This window comes from Macadamia integrifolia, unplaced genomic scaffold (genome assembly GCF_013358625.1).
Source record: "Macadamia integrifolia cultivar HAES 741 unplaced genomic scaffold, SCU_Mint_v3 scaffold1132, whole genome shotgun sequence".
NCBI classification, from domain to species: Eukaryota; Viridiplantae; Streptophyta; class Magnoliopsida; order Proteales; family Proteaceae; genus Macadamia; species Macadamia integrifolia.
This window is the reverse complement of record NW_024868097.1, coordinates 262782-286587: the sequence shown is the minus strand read 5'-3', so window position 1 is coordinate 286587 and position 23806 is coordinate 262782. Positions and strand designations below refer to the sequence as shown.

General features: G+C 37.7%; 1 protein-coding gene and 1 long non-coding RNA gene across 4 annotated transcripts; one reads left to right on the top strand and one right to left on the bottom strand.

Moving 5' to 3' along the window:
- Positions 1-744: 744 nt before the first annotated feature.
- On the bottom strand, positions 745-14724 carry LOC122062882 (glutamate synthase 1 [NADH], chloroplastic-like). 3 transcript variants are annotated; one of them, XM_042626554.1, is made up of 23 exons: positions 14455-14724; positions 13613-14295; positions 13284-13403; positions 12892-13005; positions 12260-12412; positions 11780-11880; positions 11502-11598; positions 10872-10981; positions 10191-10294; positions 9474-9653; positions 8998-9341; positions 8848-8918; positions 8287-8756; positions 7185-8054; positions 6650-6804; positions 6195-6356; positions 4469-6070; positions 3480-3695; positions 3072-3340; positions 2539-2844; positions 2186-2453; positions 1798-2055; positions 745-1517 (listed from the first exon to the last, which is right to left on the bottom strand). In XM_042626554.1, the coding sequence occupies exons 2-23, from the start codon at positions 13997-13999 to the stop codon at positions 1248-1250; spliced, it is 6627 nt and encodes a 2208-aa protein (XP_042482488.1). In that variant the 5' UTR covers positions 14000-14295; positions 14455-14724; the 3' UTR covers positions 745-1247. The 3 variants fall into 3 exon arrangements, with proteins under 3 accessions (XP_042482488.1, XP_042482490.1, XP_042482489.1); XM_042626556.1 differs by having other exon boundaries at positions 14459-14724; XM_042626555.1 differs by having other exon boundaries at positions 13613-14724.
- Positions 1417-16526, top strand: LOC122062883. The gene is made up of 2 exons (XR_006135125.1): positions 1417-1538; positions 16283-16526. It is a non-coding gene; the product is annotated as an uncharacterized LOC122062883 (long non-coding RNA).
- The last annotated feature ends 7280 nt before the right edge of the window (positions 16527-23806 follow it).

Below are 23806 nucleotides of genomic sequence, written 5' to 3'. Positions count from 1 at the left end.
ACCCCATACTCCCCATCAAAAAATGGGATCTTACCCAAAAATGCCTTAGGGGGTGTTTGGTTCGGTAAATCAAATGGTGTATGTATCAGATATGAAAGTCAATCATTTGATAGACATTCTTTTGAATTATGTTTCTTTCTGAAAAATCGTTTGGTTGCCTTAAGGCTAGTACATGTTTCTTGCGGGTTGAGATATTGACTTCCGTAAAGAACGTCTTTCTGTTTTCTCCTTTTATACTAGGTAAAAAGGTTACTCAAATCTGAGTTTAAGTGTTGAGGTAAACTCAGATTTGAAACACATCCTTTGTAATATGATCATTCATGGGAAATAGGATACTCACTTATGAGGGTCATCCTAATGGAACCAAATAACTCCAAAAATTAAGAATTATTATTCTAAAGAATTCTAAAGAATGTCATCCCAAAGATTTATTGAATCAAACACCCCCTTAGCCTTTAAAAGAGAAACTTGTGGTAGCAGGCATCCCAAGCATTTTGAAACGCAGGCAACAGAAGATGGGCACAGACAACAATGACGAGGAGTTGGATGACAATTATCTTACGGCAGAAAAAATCCGTCCAACATCACATAGTGTATATTACATGTTGGTAAGATTCCTGACAAATCCCCGACTTAGAACCCACTTTGGCCGGCATTCAGGAAACAAAACTAAAGTTTCGTATGATTGTATCCAAGAAATCACCTGTAACTAAATCAGTGAAGGCGAAACAGACATGACACATATCAACATCAAATCACTTTTCAATTATGCCCCTAACTTTAACTACACTAGCAGAATAGGACAAGGTGCATTTCAGTCCCATAAAAATTGGGTTACAAGGCTACCCGACACAAATGAAGGTGTCCAAGCCTGACCCATAAATAAATAGGGCCCGTATAATTTCCAACAAAAATAATTAACTGTACATTATTTCTTCAACCACACAAAAGATGGCTTTCCAGTTTCCGGAAAAACAAAGAAAGAGAAAAAGAAAGAAAAATGGAAAAATTCAGAACCTATATAATAATCACAGCAAAATCTTCCACAAACCTCACGATACTCGCCTGCAACAAGTATCCAACACCTCCATCTCTCTCAACTCCACGCATCCCTCATTGCCCAACTGCCTTTTGCCGTTGGCACCCTCTACAGGCAGGCTGGAATCCCATTTCAGTATAAATTGATCTTATCCTCTTCTTCCCAAATTGAATTCTATTAGAAGAAGGCGACAGGTTTTTCAGGTCATCTATGTCACTACGGTAAATTTGCTGTTCTTCTTGACCACATCTTCATTGTCAGTGGCTATGCTAAGGTCCTCATCTTCCCCTTTCATCAGGTACTTGTCAACTTCGGTTGCAGCTTTTCGGCCTTCTGCGATTGCCCATACCACCAGCGATTGTCCCCGTCTACAGTCTCCGGCAGCAAAGACCCCTTCTGCGTTAGTTGAGAATCTTCCATACTCGGCCTTCAAGTTGGAACGGTTGTCACGCTCCAAGCCTATCTGGTCTGCAATTGTCTGCAAATATCCACAAAAAAGGTTAGTCCAAAATTCCCATCCACAGGCATTTTCTTAGATCAAATTGAGTCCGAAGTGGGGCAAGCCTGTGGTATAACGGTTAAGTTGTGAAGCAGGGTTAAGGCTGCATACACTTGCCCCCTCTCAAACCCCGTGGTAGCAAGAGTCTCATGCACTGAGTTGTTCTTTTCTTTTTTTAAATCGAGTCCAAAGTGAGGTGTGAATCTGAAAAATGCACTTCTGGAACTGGTTTTACAAATAGAAGATGGAGAATACTAACCGACTCAGGACCAAGGAAACCCATTGCTAGAAGCACAAGGTTGGCCTCGATTATTTCCTCAGAGCCCTCAACTTCTTTAAACTGAAACCTCCCAGTGGCGTCTTTTTCCCAGTTTACTCGCACCAGCTCAAGTCCTGTCACAGCTCCATTTTCGTCTCCTATGAACCGCTTGGTCAAGACCTCATAAGATCTCGGATCTTTGCCAAACTTTGCAGCTGCTTCCTGATGGCCATAATCCACACGGAAAACACGAGGCCACTACAAAACAAGAATAGGACAATCAGAATGGATAACTGCAGCTTCTTGATGCAAAATTGAGAGAGAAACTGTCCCAATTAGGCTGTTTTAGAGAATAGCTTTTTTAAAGTATCTGGTGAAAGGATCATACCTGTGGCCAAGGGTTGCCTGGAGCCCTGGTCTGAGGAGGCTGGGGGAGAAGCTCTAGGTTTACGATGCTGGAGCAGCCATGCCTGATTGATGTCCCTATGCAGTCAGTGCCAGTGTCACCCCCTCCTATTACGACGACCTTTTTCCCTTTCGCGGATATATAGTTTCCATCCTGGAGGTCACTATCCAGGAAGCTTTTGGTGTTTGCATGAAGAAACTCCATAGCGAAATGTACTCCCGTGAGTTCTCGTCCTGGAACAGGAAGATCCCTGTAGGGAAACAGCCTATGAGATCTTTGTTTTGAGCCTTCATGGCTAAAATAAGGATTTCAACAAAAAATATGTTTTCAATTACCTTGGCTTTGTAGCTCCCAAGGCCAAAACTATGGCATCGTTCTTTGCACGAAGTCGCTCTATAGAGTACAATGGATCTGTTCCAACATTTGCATTGACAATGAAATTGACACCTTCCTCGGCCATAAGATTGACCCGCCTTTGAACAATTTCCATCTTATCAGCCTTCATGTTGGGAACCCCATACATCATAAGCCCACCAATTCTGTCAGAACGCTCAAACACGGTCACCAGATGACCCATTTTGTTTAACTGATCAGCAGCAGCCAAGCCAGAAGGCCCACTACCCACAACAGCAACTCTCTTCCTGCATTCAGAAGGCCCAGACAGATTCTTATTTCAAACAAGTTTCTAAAAAGATACTGGTTCACCAAAAAGGTATAATCATGGTAAGGGGGAAGGGAGCATCTACATCACTATTTGAGAACAAAAAGAGGGCCTCCAAACTGGAGATGGATCTGAAAAATGTAGAAGTCAATTTTCCAAAAGAGCAAAAATCCCATGAGTCAAAGCTTATGAGAAGCGAAAGCATACCCAGTTCTCACAGGGGGAGGCCGAGGTACCATCCACCCTTCTTCAAAAGCCCTGTCTATGATGGAGCACTCTATGCTTTTGATAGATACAGGGTTCTCAATAATACCAAGAACACAAGAACCTTCACAAGGTGCAGGGCAAACTCTGCCAGTGAACTCTGGGAAATTATTTGTCTCTAAAAGCCGATCCAATGCCTCACGCCATCTGTTTTGATATACCAACTCATTGAATTCTGGTATCTTGTTCCCAAGGGGGCATCCCGAGTTTTCCTGAGAAACAAGCAAAGAAAAATTTGGATGAGAGAACTAATCCTTGCCACAAATTTTTTTTTTTCCCTTCAAAAGGAGCAGGGTGAGGACAGGTAGAGGAAGATATTTTAACCATAAAAAGCAGCTGTATGACACATACCTGATGGCAGAAGGGAGTTCCACAGTCCATGCAACGAGCTGATTGGGTCTTTAATAGCTCTCCTGGTTTTGACTCTTCCATAACTTCTTTCCAGTCACTAATCCGAGCATTAGGATCCCTGTATGAAACACTCTCCCGCTCATAAGCAACAAAGCCTCGATGCTTGATAGCATCAGCAACACGGGTTGGCCTCTTTACTGGTTCTTCCTGTGCCGCCTTCAGTGAATCACACAGAACTATTGTCAGACAATTAATCAGGAAAAAAAAAAAAAGAAGAGGGTACCTTAAACAACTTTGAATATAGTAACATCTATACAGAGAAGGATGTCATGTATTCACCCAGACAGAACAGAACTTTGATGCTCTTCCCATAAACGATGTAAAGGTATAAAATGCAAAGAATTAGACATAAAACGCTAAATACCAGTTAAAAGCGGGATTGGAACACCCCCCCCCCAAAAAAAAAAAAAAACCTAGGTTTGGCTACAAAAATTTTGTTCTCCCCAATCCTCTCTCTCTAGTCATACATTCACAAAATCATAAGCACTTATGTCTTTCCCTGATCTTGAAACTTAGTTTCAAGAGCATAAAAACAGAATAATTACCAGAGGAAGGGAAAAACATAATCATTTTACTTTCTTGGACGAAAAATTGCCAGTTCATGTTAGATAGTTGGTCCATCTTTTGGTTCATAGTCATGTTACTTTGTCTCTTAACTCAGAAGACTCAACAGGACCAAACCAGTTTTGCAGGAACCAAGGGTTGTAACAATCCAATAACCTATGTTATGCTTGGAAATTTTCTTCTCTAACATCTTTTCTTGCTCTACATAAAGAACCACAAGAAACTGGAAACAGACGAATACCACAGCTTCTTTGTCCTTTTGGTCCACTAAAGCACCCTACACTATATGCTAGAGTGGAAAATTAAAAGAATTATATTATAAGAATAACTCAACAGAGGTTACAGTTACTATAAAGTCACATTACCTGACTCGCACTCCCATTTGAGGATGCAGCTGCCAACTTCTTGAGCTCTTCAAACGCATCCTTTTCCATCAACTCTGCCTCCTTTTGTTCTTCAGCCTCTGTGGCAGCTCGTTCCTCTGCTTCTCTATTGGCTTTCTCAGCCTTCATGTTTGCAAGAATCCATTTATAATCCCTTGGGAATACTTTGATAAACTTTGGAAGAAGATTTTCGAAGTCAGCAAGGACTTCCCTAGCCAATTTGCTGTTAGTGTGTCGCTGATGTTGCTGTATCAACATCCTTAGTGTCATAATGTCCTCTTCATCCTCAACATTATCAAGATCTACCAGCTCAAGATTGCACCGAGATTGGAACTTCTTATCAACATCAAGAACATAAGCAATCCCACCACTCATACCGGCAGCAAAATTCCTCCCAGTTTTTCCAAGCACAACAACAATACCTCCAGTCATGTATTCACACCCATGATCACCAACACCTTCTACAACTGCCCTAGCTCCTGAATTGCGCACACAAAACCTCTCAGCTGCCATCCCATTGAAATATGCCTCCCCGCTTGTTGCACCATAGAGAGCCACATTTCCAATCACAATGTTTTCTTTAGGATCAAAATTACTTTCTCTTGGAGGGTAAACTACAATCTTGCCCCCTGATAATCCTTTCCCGACATAGTCATTGCTGTCACCTTCAAGTTCAAGCATGATGCCTGAGGACAGGAAGGCTCCAAGGCTCTGCCCAGCACTCCCACTGAACTTGATGTGGATTGTATCTGTAGGAAGACCTGCCATGTGGTAACGTTTAGTGACTTCATGGCTGAGCATGGTTCCAACAGCACGATTCACATTTAGTATGGGCATTTCGATGTATACAGGAAGACCTTTGTCAAGAGCAGATTGGGATAGAGAGATAAGTTTTTGGTCTAAAGCCATGTCCAATCCATGATCCTGCTTTTGGGTACAGTATTGGGCTGCTTCCGGCCGGATATCAGCAGCAGGTCTAAGTAGTAGTGAAAGATCAATGTTTTCCAGTTTCTCATTGTTCCTTGTAACTTCTTTATCAACTTCCAGCATATCTGAACGACCAACCATCTCAGTGATGTTTCGAAATCCAAGCTGAGACATGATTTCACGCACCTCCTCAGCTAGCATAAAGAAGAAATTTATGACATGTTCAGGCTCTCCGGCAAATTTCTCACGAAGAACCGGATCTTGTGTAGCAATACCAACAGGGCATGTGTTCTTGTGGCATTTACGCATCATGATACAGCCGAGAGTTATCAAAGGAGCAGTGCTAAAGCCAAACTCTTCTGCACCAAGAAGTGCTGCAATGGCCACATCCCTTCCAGTTTTAAGTTGACCATCTGTCTGGAGAGTAGTCCGACCACGAAGGTCATTTGCAACTAATGTCTGATGAGTCTCAGCCAAACCAAGCTCCCATGGTAGGCCAGCATTCTTGATACCAGTCCAACGTGAAGCTCCTGTTCCTCCATCATGACCAGAAATCAAAACATGGTCAGCATGGCCTTTCACAACCCCACTAGCAATAACTCCTACGCCAGCTTCAGACACCAGTTTCACACTGATTCGAGCTCCTGGATTAGAGTTCTACGGAAGACAAAAGTGAAATAATTCAGTTACAGAAAACCACTCAAAAACACAACTACATGCCCTGCAATTAAGAGGAGAAACCACATATATAGGGGTTCATTCAAATTATGTATATTGGTACCTTAAGATCGTGAATTAATTGGGCAAGATCTTCAATAGAATAGATATCATGATGGGGAGGGGGACTGATGAGGCCCACACCAGCGGTGGAGTTTCTAGTGACTGCAATATCTCCTATAACTTTGTGGCCTGGAAGCTCACCTCCTTCACCTGGCTTAGCACCCTGCGTGAAAAGGTAACCTGATATTTCAGGAAAATAAATTCCACCCCACAAGAAAATGAAAAATTCCAGTTCACATATAACCTCACCATATGCCAAAGGTGAATCACTTAAAGATGCAAAGACACCCAGAAGGTGTTTTGCAGATTCAGCGACATCTGCCCATGAACATAAACACATAAACAAGAGGAACTTCTGTTCCAATAGGAATATAGGGTCTAGGTAGGAAAATAACCTTGACAATAAAATATCTAAATCAGTATGGAATCTGGTTACATATGGTATCCAACAATTACCTGAGCCATTTTTATCTGCAATTCATCGGCATTTGTAAGGTAATAGCTAGAAACCCCAAATCTCCCACTGGCAACCTGCTTTATAGCACTCCTCTTTGGATTCATTGATCCCTCTGGAAGAGGCTGCATTCGAGATGGATTCTCACCTCCCTCGCCTTTAGTAACAAGAACATAACAAATTAGTCATTATACAACTCAGGCAATTAAAATAAAAACATAAAGAGAACTGGCAAAAGCGTTCTAAACCATCAAACCTAAACCTCTCTCCACTTCCAAAAAAGGTTAAAAAATATATACAAGGGTACCTCAAAATACTACTAAAACAAATCAAAACCCAATAACCCAAAACCTAAATGATGTATTTAAGCCTAGATTTACAACTAAAAAGGATTTTTATGCGATGAGATAAGAGTCAAGATGATTGCTGTATTTAACAATAAATGAAAAATGACGACATAACAAGCATTGCCAAACAGTTAAAAGACTTCCTCAAACGACTACAATTTCCTAATAAAATTCAAGGATCGATCAATACCAGTATTTGATTTCCCTCCTATTCTGTTCATGGCGATAGCAAGGGTTGTATGCGCTTCTAGAGATATTGAGCCATAACTCATGGCCCCAGTACAGAACCGCTTCACAATCTCACTAGCAGGTTCAACTTCATCCAAAGGAACCTTAAACTCTGATTCCTTAAACTTCAACATCCCCCGCAAATTGCAGGTCTTATTGAGTTCCTGTATGCGCTTGGAGTATTCTTTATATGCAGCTACACTGTTTGATTTGGCAGCCTCTTGAAGTTTTGCCATGGCAAGAGGATCATTAAGATGCACTTCTCCATCTTTTCTCCAATGATAATCTCCAGGATTTGGCAGTGCAACAGCTTCTGAACTTCCAGGAGGCAAGACCCTAGCTGGAAAAGCTATTTCATGTAGTCGAAGTGCATCCTGAGCAAGCACTTCAAACGTTGCACCCTCAACCCTGCTTGGAGTGCCATTGAAACATTTCTGGATCACCTCAGATGAAAGACCCAAAGCCTCAAAAATCTGAGCACCCTTATAGGAGGCCAAGGTCGATATCCCCATTTTAGCAAGAACCTTCATCATTCCGTAGTTGCTTGCTTTGAAGTACTTCTTCACCAAGTCCTCCTTAGAGTGGAACTCACCATTTGCTTTAGGGGGGATCTTACCATCAACCTGCAGTCTCCAAATCGCTTCTATGGCCAAGTATGGACATATAGCATCAGCACCAAATCCAACCAGGGTACAGAAATGATGCACTTCACGTGGCTCAGCAGATTCAACTACCAATCCAATTCGAGTGCGCTCAAGTTTTGAGACTAAATGGTGATGGACAGCACCAACAGCTAACAGGGAGCTTACAGCGACACGATTTGATGAAAAAGCTACAACACAATAGTGCAAAGAGAAGTTCAGATGGTAATGAAAATGGAAATAGAAAAAAATTATTAATTCAGTTAAAAGAACAAAGATGTTTGAAATTTTGGTTAGACAACTAAGCAATTTTGACATGGTTATGACCCCCCCCTTTTATTTCCTCAACAAAAGAATGAAGTTTATTGATTCACAAATCACAATAGAGGTTTTATCAGGGGTACATAAATTGAGAATTGTTACCTCGGTCCGACAGAACCAGTGTTGTATAACCTTCCTTGATTGCATTTCGTGCTTCAAGGCAGATTCTATCCAATGTCTCTTCCAAACCTCTCCTACCACGACTTTTAGAGTAAGTAATGTCAAGAACCTTGCTCCGCCAACCTCTGTAGTTCATCTTTATGATTGCCTCCATTTCTTCAGTGGATAGAAGAGGACCTTTCAGTGAGAGGCGACAGCACTGTTCTTCTGTAGTTTCTGTAAGATCACCTTCTGGACCAATCATGCACTCCATAGAGGTGACGATCTTCTCCCGGATTGGATCGATTGGTGGATTCGTCACCTGAGCAAACATCTGCTTGAAATACTCAAAAGTGAGCTTCTCTCTGTTTGACATCACAGCCAATGGAGTATCATTTCCCATTGAGCCAAGAGCCTCGGTTCCATCCTTTGCCATGGGAAGTAACAGCATTTCCAAAGCTTCAACTGTGTAACTGCACAAGGAAACCATTTTGCTCAGATTTGTCCAGAAATGCAAAAGAACAAGAAGTGCAAGTGGGCCAAAAGGGTTCAATATTCACTTACCCAAAAGCCTTCAGTGGAGCCAACAGACCGTGAATACCCATCTTCTCCATGTTCTCATCCTGGCCAGAAACCTACACAAAAATAGAGTTACACCAGACACCGAATTTCCCAAGCAGAAGAAACTGCAAGAGAAGGCGTTAATGTACTCACCGGCACAGCCCCAGATATGGCTGGCGGAACCCTGTCAGATTCAGGAACAGAATCAACTATGTTTTTCAGTTCTATCTTCTGTCTGCTGAGCCACTCACCATATGGCCTCGCAAGAGAATACTGCTTCTTCAGGGCCTCATCATCTACAACAATATGCTTCTCAAAATCTACTAAAAGCATCATTCCAGGGTTGAGTCTTCCTTTCCGAAGAACATCTTCAGGTGGAATGTCTACAACACCAACTTCACTTGCCATGATGACACGTCCACTGTGAGTGACGTAAAAGCGACCAGGTCTCAATCCATTTCGATCCAATGTGGCTCCAAGATAACGGCCATCAGTAACTACAAATTTCCAGGATATGCAAGTATAAAATTAATTATTCGTTATGGAGGAACAAGGAGCAATGAAGCATAAATACAAAAACTTAAGCAAGGGGAACACTTTGCAGAATGAATTCGAGTTGGAATTATTACATGAAATAAGAGCAGGCCCATCCCATGGCTCCATAAGAGCAGAGAAATACTCGTACAAGGCCTTCCTATCGGGATCCATATTCTTGTCATTTTGCCATGCTTCAGGAATCATCATCATAACAGCTTCAGGAAGACTTCTGCCAGCTCGAACCAGAAGCTCAAGGACACCATCGAAAGCTCCTACAAAGATCAGATATGTTCCAGTTAAAAATGGAAATTCCTCATAAATGCAGAATGGGCTGTCCCTCTTCCTCCCTCACCCATACTGTTCTCCTTAGGTACTGAGCTGTATATATTCTTCCTTAACATATCTTTATCATTTATGTTTAGAGATGCAAGAATATGCAACTTCAATGGGCACCATGCTAGATTACAGTCTCACCCAGTGTTATCAATTAGGCCGGCAAATCGCGAATTATTCGGCCGAACCGAATTTTTCCGAATTTAATAAAAAATTCTGACCGAATCCAAATTAAAAATAAAATTCGGTAAAATTCATGATTTTTTCAAAAGTGAATATAAAACGCGAATAATTCGGACCGAACCGGATTAAACCGAATTATTCGGTCCACTTAAACAGTATTTAAAAAAAAAAAAACCCAATAAGCTTTTTTGACCGCTTTTTTGACCGAATCCTTAAATTAATCAATCGAATTATTCCGAATAATTCTCCGCCCGAATAATTCCCGAATCCGAATTTGCTAACTATGGTCTCACCTGAATCAGATGAGCTAGCATCCACAATAGGTAGAAGCTTCTTCATCTCATTCTTCGACAATCCAAGCTCCTTGCACTTCAGCAGACCTTCACGTGCCTTCATCCTGTTTGAAGGAAAATGCATCAGCACCCCAGAAATTAGGAATCCATAACCAATGTATGTAACAAAGTTCATCATCTGGTGATATTCTTCAAACCTTTCATTTTAAAATGTCAACGACACACAGCATGGATCTAGGAATGGGATTTATTGAGAAATTTCTTAGGCATATCAAATATAGTATATCTACATCATATTGTGCAATAAATAGATGCCAGGAATCAGGGAAGGAGGACAAGAATATGATTAATAATATAAATATACAACCTCGTGTAATTAGGAAGTAGATATTTACTCGCAGGTTCAGTAATTGGGTTGTTAAACTCCAGCATCTAATTCCATATTAGTGCCTGATAGCCATGCTCATAACCATTTATCATAGTTAAACTCTTTATTTGTTTATTTATTATTTATTTTATTTTTTTGGTAGAAAGTAAATGAATGACAGTACATTCATTTGTAAGTAGCTAGTAGTTAATTCCAACATAGTAGTTAATTTTTTTTATTATTATTATTATTGTGGGAGGGGGGGGGTAAGAAAAGGAGGGTTAAGTTTACATTCACAGGAACCGAGCACATACCAGTTTACATTGCCTCGAAGAGTGTTGATCTCCCCATTGTGGCCTAGGACACGCATGGGTTGAGCACGGTCCCAGCTAGGAAAAGTGTTTGTCGAAAACCTAGAGTGAATCTGCCACCATGAAACATACCCACAATGTTACTTACAATTCCATCTATTCATTTCATAGTATGGAGAAGTCATACAAGAAATAGCAAGATAAATTTGTGTTCAGGACACCCAATGAATATTACACATTTGCCATATCTGCAGTGCCAATTCAACACATTGTGAGAAACCTAAGCTACCTTGACCAATCAATTTCCTTTTCCACCTCCAAGTCTCATCCTCAAGAATTGATCAAAGCTCATCCTCAAGAATTGACCATAGAGAGGAGCACTGCATCAAGTTTCTGCAACATGGTTTACTTGATAAAGTTTCACACCAACTCACCCAAGGCATCCAATCCGGCATCCAAATTCAAACAGTAATCAAGAAGAGTACAAGCATTTAAAAATCATTCAAACTTTGATGCCTTAGAAGTTGTTGCTTAACCTTACATCTTTTCTGTTACCAGTAAATACCTCATGCTGCTGGTTCTTGAAGAATGAAGTTTGTGGAGAAAGAAGCAAGGGCATGGGAATATATTTACCAGGGCCATGTAGCTCATGAAACTTTCATTGCCAAGATCTGCATAGTAATAGTCCTTCAACTGATCTGGCTTTAATTGACCTTTGTAAACAATAGTCCTGGCAAAACGGAGGGAGAAAGCATTAATTATCTTCTTCTCAAAATAGGAGATAAAAAAGTAAATAAACTATCTGCATGCGGAGTTGTAATGTCCTCAAAAAAGTAACATTTCCTAACTCAGAAATTTAAGGAGCGCCGCGGGGGGGGAGACGACAGATAAGGCTTCCCAAAAAACCACACCTTGAAGAGAGAGAACATATATAGAAGTCCTTCACTCCACCATGCTGGAGGTTTAAAGCAGCCCGAATAGCAACCATTGAAACCCTCCTTAATATGTACATCTGTGATATGAAGAGATCAAAGTGAAAAACAATAATAAACAATAGTTAAGCACTCAAGCATTGTTTCAATTGGGGTGGGGGGTTTGAGACCCAATGGGGTCAAGTAGAAAAACTGCTCCTGATTTGGTAATTAAGACCCTCTGGTCAAGCTAATTATTTATTGGAGATCAACAAAGTGCAGGACATAGATGCAGAATTATAGCAGGCTGGTAAGCATGTGGATAAACTAAATCATATATAACCCGAAATTCAATTTTTTTACCTTAACTGCAGCATACATTAAAAATAAAATAAAAACCAGTATACACTATCTTGTGACATAAAAGTCACAATTAAATAAAATGCAGTGCAAAGAAGTATAACCGAAAGAGGTGACTACCTGTTGCTCAAAAGTAGCTTTCGATCTGGGACTTGGGGTAATAAATACTTGTTCAATAACAGGCTCTGTTTGCAGAGCAGCTTTGCCCAGTCCTGTGTTATCAGTTGGAACAGAGCGCCAACCAAGAACAACATGCCCCAATGATTCAGCAACCTTCATGTAGAATCAAGAACTTCAGTAAATAATGAATTCACAAAAAAATAAAATAAAATCCAAACAAGAATTTGCAAAATAGAAAGCAAGTCATATAAAACAATGGAAGATTACATCTCATTATCTTCTACTCCAAAGATCAACTACTCGAAAACAATATGGGCCAATAGATGTTAAGATGCATTAAAATAAATAAATAAAGAGATTCTGTTCACATAAATATATAAGCAAATACAAAAGATTATTTGAATAATTTAAAGAGAAACCAAACATTAGACACAAATGAATTGATTTTAAACCAACTAGCATGTCATTTATGCATGCCATACATCGGAGTAGACTTGCCAAAAATACTTCCTTCAAAATAAAATCATATTGCATATATATATAAGATCCGAACTACATGCAAAAGCAAAGTCCTAACTAGTTGGGAAACGCCTTAATGAGCTCATGACTAATGCTCTAGAGTCACAAATTACCTTTGTGAATACTATTTTACTTTCTTCCCTGCGAGTCTCAGATGTTGGCAAGAAGAACATCCCAACTGCATACCCGCCTAGTGGGGGAAGCTCAAAACCAACATCCTTGGCAACCTGGTGAAGGTTAAAAAAAAAAGGGAAATAATATGTCAATAAGAATATGATTTATGTGATTCATCAAGCAAAAAATAAAGTTAAACCAATAGTATTGCCAAGTCCAAGGTAATTGAACCCCGAAGACAAGTTCACTAGTCAATAATGCAAAACTTCCGAGTTCAATGTACCTAAGAGAAGTCATTACTAACCAAATCAAGTGCACTCTTAAAGCGACAACAATTAAAGGGAAAAAAAAAAAAGAGAAAAAAATCCGGGAAAAACATTGGAGAACGTGCCTCCGTGAAGAAGCTGTGAGGAAGATCCACAAGGATGCCCGCTCCATCACCAGTGTTTGTTTCACAGCCACATGCTCCTCTATGTGTCATCCGGACCAGCATCTCTATTGCATCTGTTACCTGCAAACAAGAACCGCTAATGCTAAGTCAAATACAACAAGTGTATACCCACGGAGGGGGAAACATAAAAAGTCAAAAGAGCACTCATTGCTCATAAAGCAATCAAGCCAAGTTGAAAACAACTGCAACAGTTGCAACAGAACTTACAGACAGGAGGAAAGGGAGAGGCAAAGGGGGGGAGAAGATAAAAAGATTTAGGCTGGGCTTACAGTTCTCCTGCTGCTGTCCCCCGACAATTCGGCCACAAATCCAACTCCACATGAATCCTTATCAAAGGACGGATCGTACAAACCGAGTGGTTTCTCAGGCACCTGCGACAATGCCGAGCGCACCACCACCTTAAGCTTTGGCTGGCGTCCAGGACCGTCCGATCTCCATAGATGCAAACGTTCAGGAGTGTATGAACGCAATCTCGTCCCGAAGAACGTGTTTTCCATGGCGTTTTGCCGTTTGGTAGCAAAACAACTTGAGATTTTCTTCCCATGGCTACCCAAAGGAGTAATATTGCATTGATGGTTCGAAGGAGAACCGTGAATAGAAGGAAAAGTTCCCGATTTGATTCGGAGTTGAAGAGCAGAGCCGGACAAAGCCGACATATTGTGAAAAATGACGACTTTTTATAAGGAATTCAAAAACAGAGTTTGTTACAGGAAGCGGAAATGAGTTCTTTTTAATTGATCAATTTCTCTGTTCGAAATTTTCATCAATAAATTTTGCTTCCAGGGCTTGAACTAGAAGAAAATATCAATCTCTCAAATCTCAATGCAGCTCCTACAACAACTTTCACCAAGAAGTGTCGTCCTTAGACCTCGCAACACACAACAAGCCCTACCATCCGCAAAAGAAAAATCTCCGCCAGAATCTCACAGCCGAATCACCGTTTCTTCCGATTCTACAATAATAAACGTAGAATTAGTCAGATCAAACGATTTTCAAGAGATTCTTCACCAAGTTTCTCAACTTTTTCATCCTTTTCAAGCTCCAAAAACACGAAAATACAGTTCGTATACAGAGAATCTAATCGATTTCGAACAAAGAAATGGTTTTCAACCTACTATCCGAGCAGTCTCTGAATTTGCGGTTTATGGTTTGCAGGTTCGCAGATTCACAGCCTCTGCTTTCAGATCTAAGCCTCAAACCGATTAGATTGTTCAATCGAAGAAACTCTAAGAAGAGAGAATTGAAGAAACGAGAATTGAAAGGAAACAATAAGAGAAAAACGAGAAGGAAATCACAGAGAGTGCGCGGGGCTAGAGCGAGAAGCTCCTCTCAGGCTCTTACTCAACCGACAATCCCGGCTTTGTTCTTCTTCCTCCGTGGAGGTGAAAAACACATCCTTTTATAGGGTAAAAGGGAAGAACAGAGAAGGGAAGTGTGGGACCTACATCTATCATCTTACCTTTGAACTCCTCTTCACTCACCGGAGAGAGAGAGAGTCCGTGGGTTCCCGCTCTCCTCTTTCCAAAAAAAAGTAACAGCTCGGACTTCTCTGTGATGGCACGTGGATTTAAGACCTATGCGGCACGCGACAACCGCTCATGGTGGGTCCCAGTAACTGACGATTTCCCTATGCCTCTGTTTTCCCCTCAGCCGCCTGCAGCTTCGGTTCCGAGCCTCCGCGGCTCGTTCTCAGTAAAATCAAATGAAAGGTAAGAAAATTTTATTTATAATTACCCTCGTCCTTTCTCTGAAATCTCCAATAAATCCTCGCTTGTACTGTCTTTAATTGGAGGCCAAAGCGACAAGATTTTCGTGTGTTGTGCGACTTACAGTTTTGGGCTACTGGATCAATGGATACGGGTCGTAGATGCTCTCATTATGATTATTATTTTTTATATATTCGATATATTGATGTCGTATCAGTCAAATATTAGTGTTTTTTTCTCTTTTTTGGTACAAATATCAGTGTTATATATAAGTAAACGGATAGTTATAATTTTGAATTTGAATCGCATTTGTGTCCATTTAATGGTATTCGTATCTAATAGATATCAGATCGTTTGGAATATAGAGCTAGATTCTAATAGTATCAACTAATAACAAAAAATTGGAAAGGGTTCTCTAAAATGTATTGTGACTCCTACATCAATACGTTGGCCAATGAGAGTATTAGTATAAGCATTAATATAGGTGAGATTTTCACCTTTTGATGAGGGGTAGAGCAATCATTTTTGTCCCCCACTATGTCTAGGTGTAGGGGCCATGCTACCTTTAAGGTTTTTTTTTTCCCCTTAAAAAATTAAGTAGCTAATGATCTTGAGTGCTCTTGAAGATTTGATGAGTTCAGACAAATTGAGAGACATGGATTTATGGCAAATCGTATTTGTTTGGAAAGATCCGTGTTTCACAAGTTAGAGATGTAAGCGGATAGTCAAAAATTTAGACTCAATTTGCATCTATATTCATTTATGGATAACCATATTCAATTAAGGGATATCTAGATTTTTCCATATTCGATATGTTTACATCTCTAGGTACTATTGATATTGACCCATATAAAGTCTATATGATTTACCAAAAAAAAAAGTCTATACGATATCAATACCTTGAAACCATGTGCCCATGTTCCTTTACTTAGTAGTTCTTATGGGAGAGGATTTATACATTGTTCACTTATATTGGTATCTTATACATAAAATCAGTAATATATGATGAAATTTGCATATTTAAAGAGTAGAGAGCCTCGTTTAATGTGATGTTGCATACAGTATGACCCTCCCCAAACCTCATAATGGCAAAACCTCGTGCATTGGATACATCTTTGTTGAGAATGAACATCCATATTTAATAAATGAATGAGAGAGAGAGAGTGTGTGTATTTTGAGAAGAGTTTTTCCCATATATTTTTTTGTTAATTTATTCCATAGCTCTTGTTGCAGATATTTCTTCACCCATAATGGAACGAGAATTCATGGGTCCAAGAGTTCAAATGGAAATCTTCAAAAAGCGTGAAAGATAGTTCGGACATTTATATGCACATGTGTCATTATAACATCATGTAGTATGATTTCTTTCCCTTACTTTGAAATAATTTTTTTTATCATTAAAGTAATTAAAAAAAAATCAAACATTTGTACGTACATACATCATTATAATAACTTGTAGTATGAATTATTTTCCTTACTCTGAAAGGAATTTTTTTATCACTAAATTAATATGAAAAAAAAAAAAAGATACGTAGTGGTGTTACAAGTGTTTATGGCGATAGATCTGAGTCACATGATTTTCCTGTCTAAACTATCACTTCTTTCTCAAAATTTGGAAAGAGTACATTAATAGGAGTATTGCTACTCAAATCTAAACATAGGTGCTTATGACGATAGACCTGAGTCACATGGTTATCCTATCTAAACTGTTAGTTCTTTCTCAAGATTAGGAAAGAATACATTAATAGCTAGAGTGTCGATACTCCTATATAAACATGGGATGCATGCCAATGCATTAGACAATGAAATTTGATATGGTGGCTAATCTAGACCATAAACTGCTTATCTAATAATGGAGATGGACACGTCATTTGTTTATGTGGCATAATGGATATCGTGTTGAGTTTGTAAAAGAAAAAAGACCTCGCGACAAAAAAAGTTTATCTTCCCCACCAAACCAACCCCACCCCCCCAAAAAAAAAAAAAAAATGAACAATCCTCACAACTTAAATGACATCTAGATGGTTGAAATGTCACACCAGGTTTGGATAGAGAACAATTCCCTCTGGGGTTTACATATGATAGTGCATTTACCGACTTAAAAGGTCTAAAATACATTAACCCAAAATGTCCAAACAGTTTAGAACCAAGATAAATTCTATATGGGGGTATAATCACAAGAGGATACATGGATATATGAAAAAAAATGTGGAAAGTGCTTCTGAACCTATGTCATTTCCTAGGCCTTTCTCATATAGGAGATTTTTCTATCAATTTTTTTAAATACGTGGAAATAAATTTTAAAATGCAGTGTGGCCCCTATGCCTAAACACTAAAGAGGCAAAATGATATCCTCACTCCTCACGAAAGGCAAAAATTTCACCCATATTGATGCTTCTCTGTGCACTACCATTGACCCCTATGGTGGCGCAAGGGCCACATTGCCTTTTAAGGATTCCTCTTCCATAAATAAATAAGAAAATCTATCATGCGAGGCATAAAAATGTCATAGGTTCAGAGAACTCTTCCACATGATGCAAAAAATAAAAGATTGCATATTAATACATGAGGTGATATTTAAATGGGAAAAAAGAACGAAAGACGTCATCCAGCATCTTTTATACGCCCCTTCACAAATAACCAGGCCCCACATTTTCTCTTTTTTCCATATTAAAAAAAAAAAAACCCTTTATTTAACCGTTGGAAATCTACCTTTTCCATTGCCTCAAATTACACATGGTCATTAGAGGAAATCCTTGCCAAATTTAATTTGAAGAAAAATGTTTTTTGAGTTGATCATAGAAGGTACACTAACACTATCCCTATGTCTCTCTTCTTCACATGAAAAGTATATTTTTTCACCTTTATATATAAAATCATTTCATTGCTTCTCATTGATCCACTCCCCATATATCCTTTGTTCAAAAGACCCTTTTTCTTAATTTTATTAGGTTTTGAAATTGAAGAGGCATGGATAGACTCATGGCTTGAAAAAATATGATTCAATGGCAAATCTGTCCAAAAATATATATATTACCAAAAATGGGAAGAAAAAGTCTTTAGGTTGTTCATCACGCAAAGTGATGGCATGGATGACGTCAGCAAATCCAATAAAAAAATTTGTATTTTGAAAGTGACGTGTTTTCTGTGAGCTGACGAATTAGGATATGGAAGAGAGAGAATTAATTAATATTTAATAAGTGTGGGACCCACAGATTAAGCCCGTAAAACTGTGGCGCTCACAGATAAAATTGGAAAACACCTAAGGCAAGGCAAGGCAAGGCAAGGCAATATATGGTTGTTCTGCTTTTGACATGGAAATGGTGACCGGTAACAAACCAGTTGGCCTTATTTGGATTTCCATCTAACTAAGGACTGAGTCACACCTTCCATATGAAAACCTAAAGCTTATCAGTATATATATCATATCATGATCTTTCTTATTTTTATCAAATTTCTTGACAAACAAACACACCCTTAAAAAGAAAATTTAATAATATTAAAATTCTTCCCATAAGAATCAGAGCTCAAAGAAGCTATAACACTAATTGCATTAATAGAACTCCATAATTGTAGCTTTCTTGGGCGGTTTGCCGCATTAAAATCAAAAATAGAAATTTAATTAGTTCTTTCATTAATCAAGAATATCCAATTTTATTGAACTTTCTTTACAATTTCATATGATGCCTTATATATCTATTATTTTCTAAGTATGTGCTCGTCGATATAGTGATTTTAATTTGATGTCATTTGATACGAAATTAGTGTAATACAAGTCTTTAAATTTTGTTTGCGAAGCGACCAGCTTTTAGGTCTTCCTCAACTAATCCCTAGGGAGACTAGCCATGTTATTCACTTAAATCGCAGATGTACAGATGAAAAATCGAATTTGGGACCATACACTTATCCACACAATTCCCAATTCGTTATAACCATCTGGGCAACTCAGGGATGACTTTTAGGTCTGATTATGATAACATATGGAGTATTAATAGAATATATTCTGTCATATGAAAAAAGGAGAAAGAAATCGGGCTGGAAGTTTCTTTAGATAAACACATCTAAGTATTGAAAAAACAGTTCATTTGTTCAATTTTTCCATTCTTATGACTGAGGTCATGACGTGTGACCAATTTTTATCAAGATGTGCATTTGAGCTATCTACATGTCAAATCTCAATCCTTTGGCTAATCATCCAAAGGAAAATTTTATAAATCATCCAATCAATGAAGGGATGAGTCATTAGGTAACCATCAAACAGATATAAAGAACTTGTAAGTTCACCAAATACCAATTTTTGTAAGAATTAATAATAAAGTGATTGGCTATTGCATTAATAGAACTCCATAATCTTTGTGATGAGACTGGCTTCTAAGTTTGATTACAGTAACATGTAGACTATTAATAGAATGTCCTTTTCCATAAGAAAAAAATGAGAAAAAAGTAGGCAAAAGCCATATTTAGGGCTGAGATCATGGTGTGTCCAATTTTCATTAATTAGGAGTGGATTTGAGCTATCTATGACTAGACATCTAGAAGAAATTTTGTGGACCATCCAATCAGTGAAGGTATGAGCCATTAGCTAATAGTCAAACACTTTTAAATTCACCAAAACCAAAATTTGAAGCATAAAAATAATCATAGGGTGAGTATGTAGTGATCATTTTAAATTAAATTTATTTATTTATTATTATCATTTTTTTTTTTTTTTTGTTAATCAAGATGTCTGGGCCAGCTTATGCGCACCTCGACTAATCCTCAGGGAGACTGATGCAATAATCCAGTAAGTAGTGATCATTTTTTAGTAATCATTTTACCTTAAATTATTATTTAAATTTTGATCAAAATTGATTTGTTGATTGTGTTATATATAAATTAGAAATTTACTATTGGTTTTCTTACATAAATATAAAAATTACCACATGAATCAAGCGCTATTGGTGGTTTCCACTTAAATTAAAAAATAATAATAATAATAAATTTTTTTCTTGATTTTTCACCAACAAAGCTAATTAACTATGCCAAGAGGACCTATAATTGATAATTCTATTATTTTCCATTTATAGTCCTCAATATGCATGGAATGGGGAAGAATAAGATAACAGCAAACCCCCAAACAAATGTAGGTAACCTAACTCATTCAGTTATGGAGTAGGGACAATCATAGATCTGCTCACAATTTTTCTTTCCTATTATTTGGTTAGACTTTGTGAAGTTTCAAAACGAATATTTAAAAAAGGTAAAAAAATATTACACTTTTAAATTTGAACCAATATAAACTAAGTGTACAATTTGAAAAAGAATTCTTTATTTCAAACTAAAAATTTTCTAGTAAGATTGCTATTGGGGATCTCTATCACATGGACTCACTCATGTTTTATCATATGATACATTTCATTAGACATCACGAAGCATGGAAAAAAAATTAATAATATTTTCCATGGTTTTTACCCTTCTATTATTTTGGTGTCAATATCGTTTTGATTCATGTCGTTAGTAATCGTTTTTTGATTCATGTCGCTAGTAACCTGAATCCTATATAATTCATTATTTGTCAAACATTTCATGTCATTTTTTTCCATTCGCAAAATGGATTGCATCCCATTCAAATCAAGTCATTTCGATTTTTGTACGCATATCTCCATACAACTAGAAACCATACAAGATTTGTTCCATTACTTTTTCTATTTACATCGTGAATGAGAAATGTCTAAGAACCAAGCTTTCCATTACCCATGGTAAAGAGAGAACCTCTTAATCCATCGGATCAGACTCTTCAGTTAATCACAAAAATGTCTTGGATGAAGAGATTCTCTTTTTGCATGGCAACAAAATTAAGAGGGGAGGGGAAAGTGAGGCTTGAGAAGAAGCCATGAATGGGTCCCTTGATGACGACCTCAAGTGTTACATCTTTTTATCACTTATTATCAAATACCAATGTCAAGATCTATCAAATGAGGGAAACGTTTCTCAATAATGCTTATAGTTTGACAAAGTATGGCATATGGACAATGTATGTCCATATCCTACACTATTCAGCCCAGGGCAAGTTGGTGAAGAGTTCCCAATTTAGGTGGACAGATTCCTTAGCATACTTCCAAATTAAGTCCAACTCTATGGTACAGAAATCAAGAACATGTGGGGCTATGTCTTTGGTTTGAATGGAAATGAATGAAAGGGAAATGATATAAATGTAAAATTAAAATGAAATTTTTTTATAAGTAAAAAGAACTTTACTCGATCGCATTCTGCTACGCCCACATATAAGGGAGGAGAAATGCATGATCACCTCATTCCTTCTGTTGGATGTCCCTGCGTGTCCTTTCATTGGCCCTACAAAGCCGGGCAGTGTTCTTCTTCCCATGTTTATATTTGTTATCAGTGATTATTATGTAGTTAACTTTAAAACCTTTTAAATTTTGTTATATTCAATTTTATCTTACTTTACAACTAAATTTTTTATATTTGAAATAAAAATAAGGATTATATTTCAAAAATTATAATTACCAAATATAATAAGAGATTTAAGTAAGTTACATAATTTTATTTTTTAAAATTAATAAAATTTCTAGATAGAACTATAAATGTTGACCTTTGAAACAATAAGGAGTCCACGCGCATAGGCATTTTTCCTAGACGGTCCATTTAAAAAATATTTCCTAAATGAATGCGAAAATTACCATATGGTAGATTAAATCATTAAATAAGACACAAATTTTATAACTAGATAAACAATGATTCAGACTTGTTTTATGGTTGAGGATAGGGCTTAAAATGAGACACTTGTCTCAACCCAATACGATTGCAACAAAAATGAGACGTGATGGAGAAACTTATACCTTGGGAGACTACCAAGTTTATAGGAAGTCTCAACGGATAAGAGAAACCCCTCATAAAAGGGTATCTAGTAGGGGTTACAAGTGTCATGAGTACACAAAAAAAATTCTACATCCTCACACATTCTCCTATCTAATGAGGTGGAGGGTTTACAAGTGCTCTTAGATTAGCATTTTCTATCAAACCTTAGTGTTTGCAACATCTAAGAGTTTCCTCTATCCAACAGCCAAAATAGTCATATCATCTGGGTATACCATGGTTCTAAGTATTGGTGTTGGATTGATCATATCATATCGGTATTTACCCTCATTGGAAGAGGTTGCGTTATTCTATAAAGGAAATAAGAAAAAAAAAAAGTAAGATTACAAATTATACGACACATTGAGAGATGTCAAGCAATAAGAAAATTCCTTGTTTAAATTTATAATATTAGATCATGTAACCAAAATAATTCTAAGAAATGTTACCAAACATACATCAAAATCAAGATCGAGACTTCGATAAATTGAAGAAAATGGAAACTACTTTCCACTCTTTGAAATTCAAAGTATTTTGCCACTCTAATTCATGTAATGGACTAAATTGTAGCATCATGTAATTTCTTTAGTGGGTAAGAGAAAGCTAGAGATGTGCAAGAAGTGTCTTCTACAACTATATACCACATAAAAGGTCATCGGCAACATTCTGTTAATGTAGAGGATGGCTTATGTCAATAGGTAGTCATAACTGAGGATTTCATTTCTAGCATATGCAAAGGATTCAACTTTTTGGGAAAAGCCTGAGTTGTTGTTGTTGTTGTTATTGATTGTTGCTATAAGGGATTCAACTTTATTGCATGCCGGTAAACACTATACAAAATATAATTTTTAGGGAAAAAACGTTTCTACATGCTTGCAATGTAGACAACTCATACAGCTCTTCTAACCATTGGGTAAAAAGATCATGGTTTAGATTAGTCATATGTCGAGTCTAGCTAATTCAATCAAACCTCCATGTATCAGCATGGAGTCCATGCATGCCTAGGGTACTCCAACAACAACTACACACTTTTACATGGCCTTATATTTCAACACTATGTTATATGATACGAAAAATTCTTACGGCCCGTTTGGTATCGTTCTAAAAAAACGTTTCTGGAGTTTTTTCGTTCTATTGGAACGAAAAAATGGAATCTTCTGTTTGGTGCATTTATGGTCCGTTTCTGTTTTTTTGGAACAAAGAGTGAAAAAAAAAAAACTGAAAAAAACGAGATTGGACGGAACTCCAAAATGGAGTTCCGTCTTCCCAGTTCTGTTCCATTTTACAAAAAAAAAAAATTCCTGATAAAAATCTGAAATTTTGAAACACAATTTTTTCGTTTAAAAACTGCGTTTTGACACAGAAACTGAAATTTTCGTTTTTGACACGAAATGGTGTTTCTGGAACAAAAACGATACCAAACGGGCCCTTAAAGTTTGAAACTTAACATGTGAGTGTGGGGCCTATGGGTCTAACTATACATAAAAGTTGGGTCCATCTAATCAACCACGTGGAATTTGTTTGGTTTTAAAGTGAACATAAAAGAAAGGTACCTAGCATGGGATATAACTAGGAAATGTTGTAGAAACCTGTCCCTAATTTTTTAAATTCAATGAAAATGTTTTGAATGCTCAATGGGAAAAGGTGCTATTCATCTACCAATGTAACAAAAGAATAAAGAAAGGAAGGGTCATTACTTGAGATTCACATTTAGATATTTTCAACTTGTGTAAAAACCTGATTAATGTTTGAAGCCATAGCCAAATAGAGATGCTCTCATTTGAAAGAATAAAACTACATAGATATTCTTCGCGTATGTTTAAAGAGCTATGCTTTAACTTAATAATTCCACCATAGCAACCCACCATTTAAAGGCATTAGATGTGAAGAATCAAAATCATA

Bases quoted from the DNA above. Each gene is read 5' to 3' on its own strand.
- LOC122062882 (XM_042626555.1), bottom strand. From the start codon at position 13,999: ATGTCGGCTTTGTCCGGCTCTGCTCTTCAACTCCGAATCAAATCGGGA. The intron at 11,599-11,779 runs GTGTGGTTTTTT...CCGTTTTGCCAG, and splicing joins ATATGTTCTCTCTCTTCAAG to GACTATTGTTTACAAAGGTC. The intron at 6,071-6,194 runs GTACCAATATAC...TGTCTTCCGTAG, and splicing joins AATTAATTCACGATCTTAAG to AACTCTAATCCAGGAGCTCG.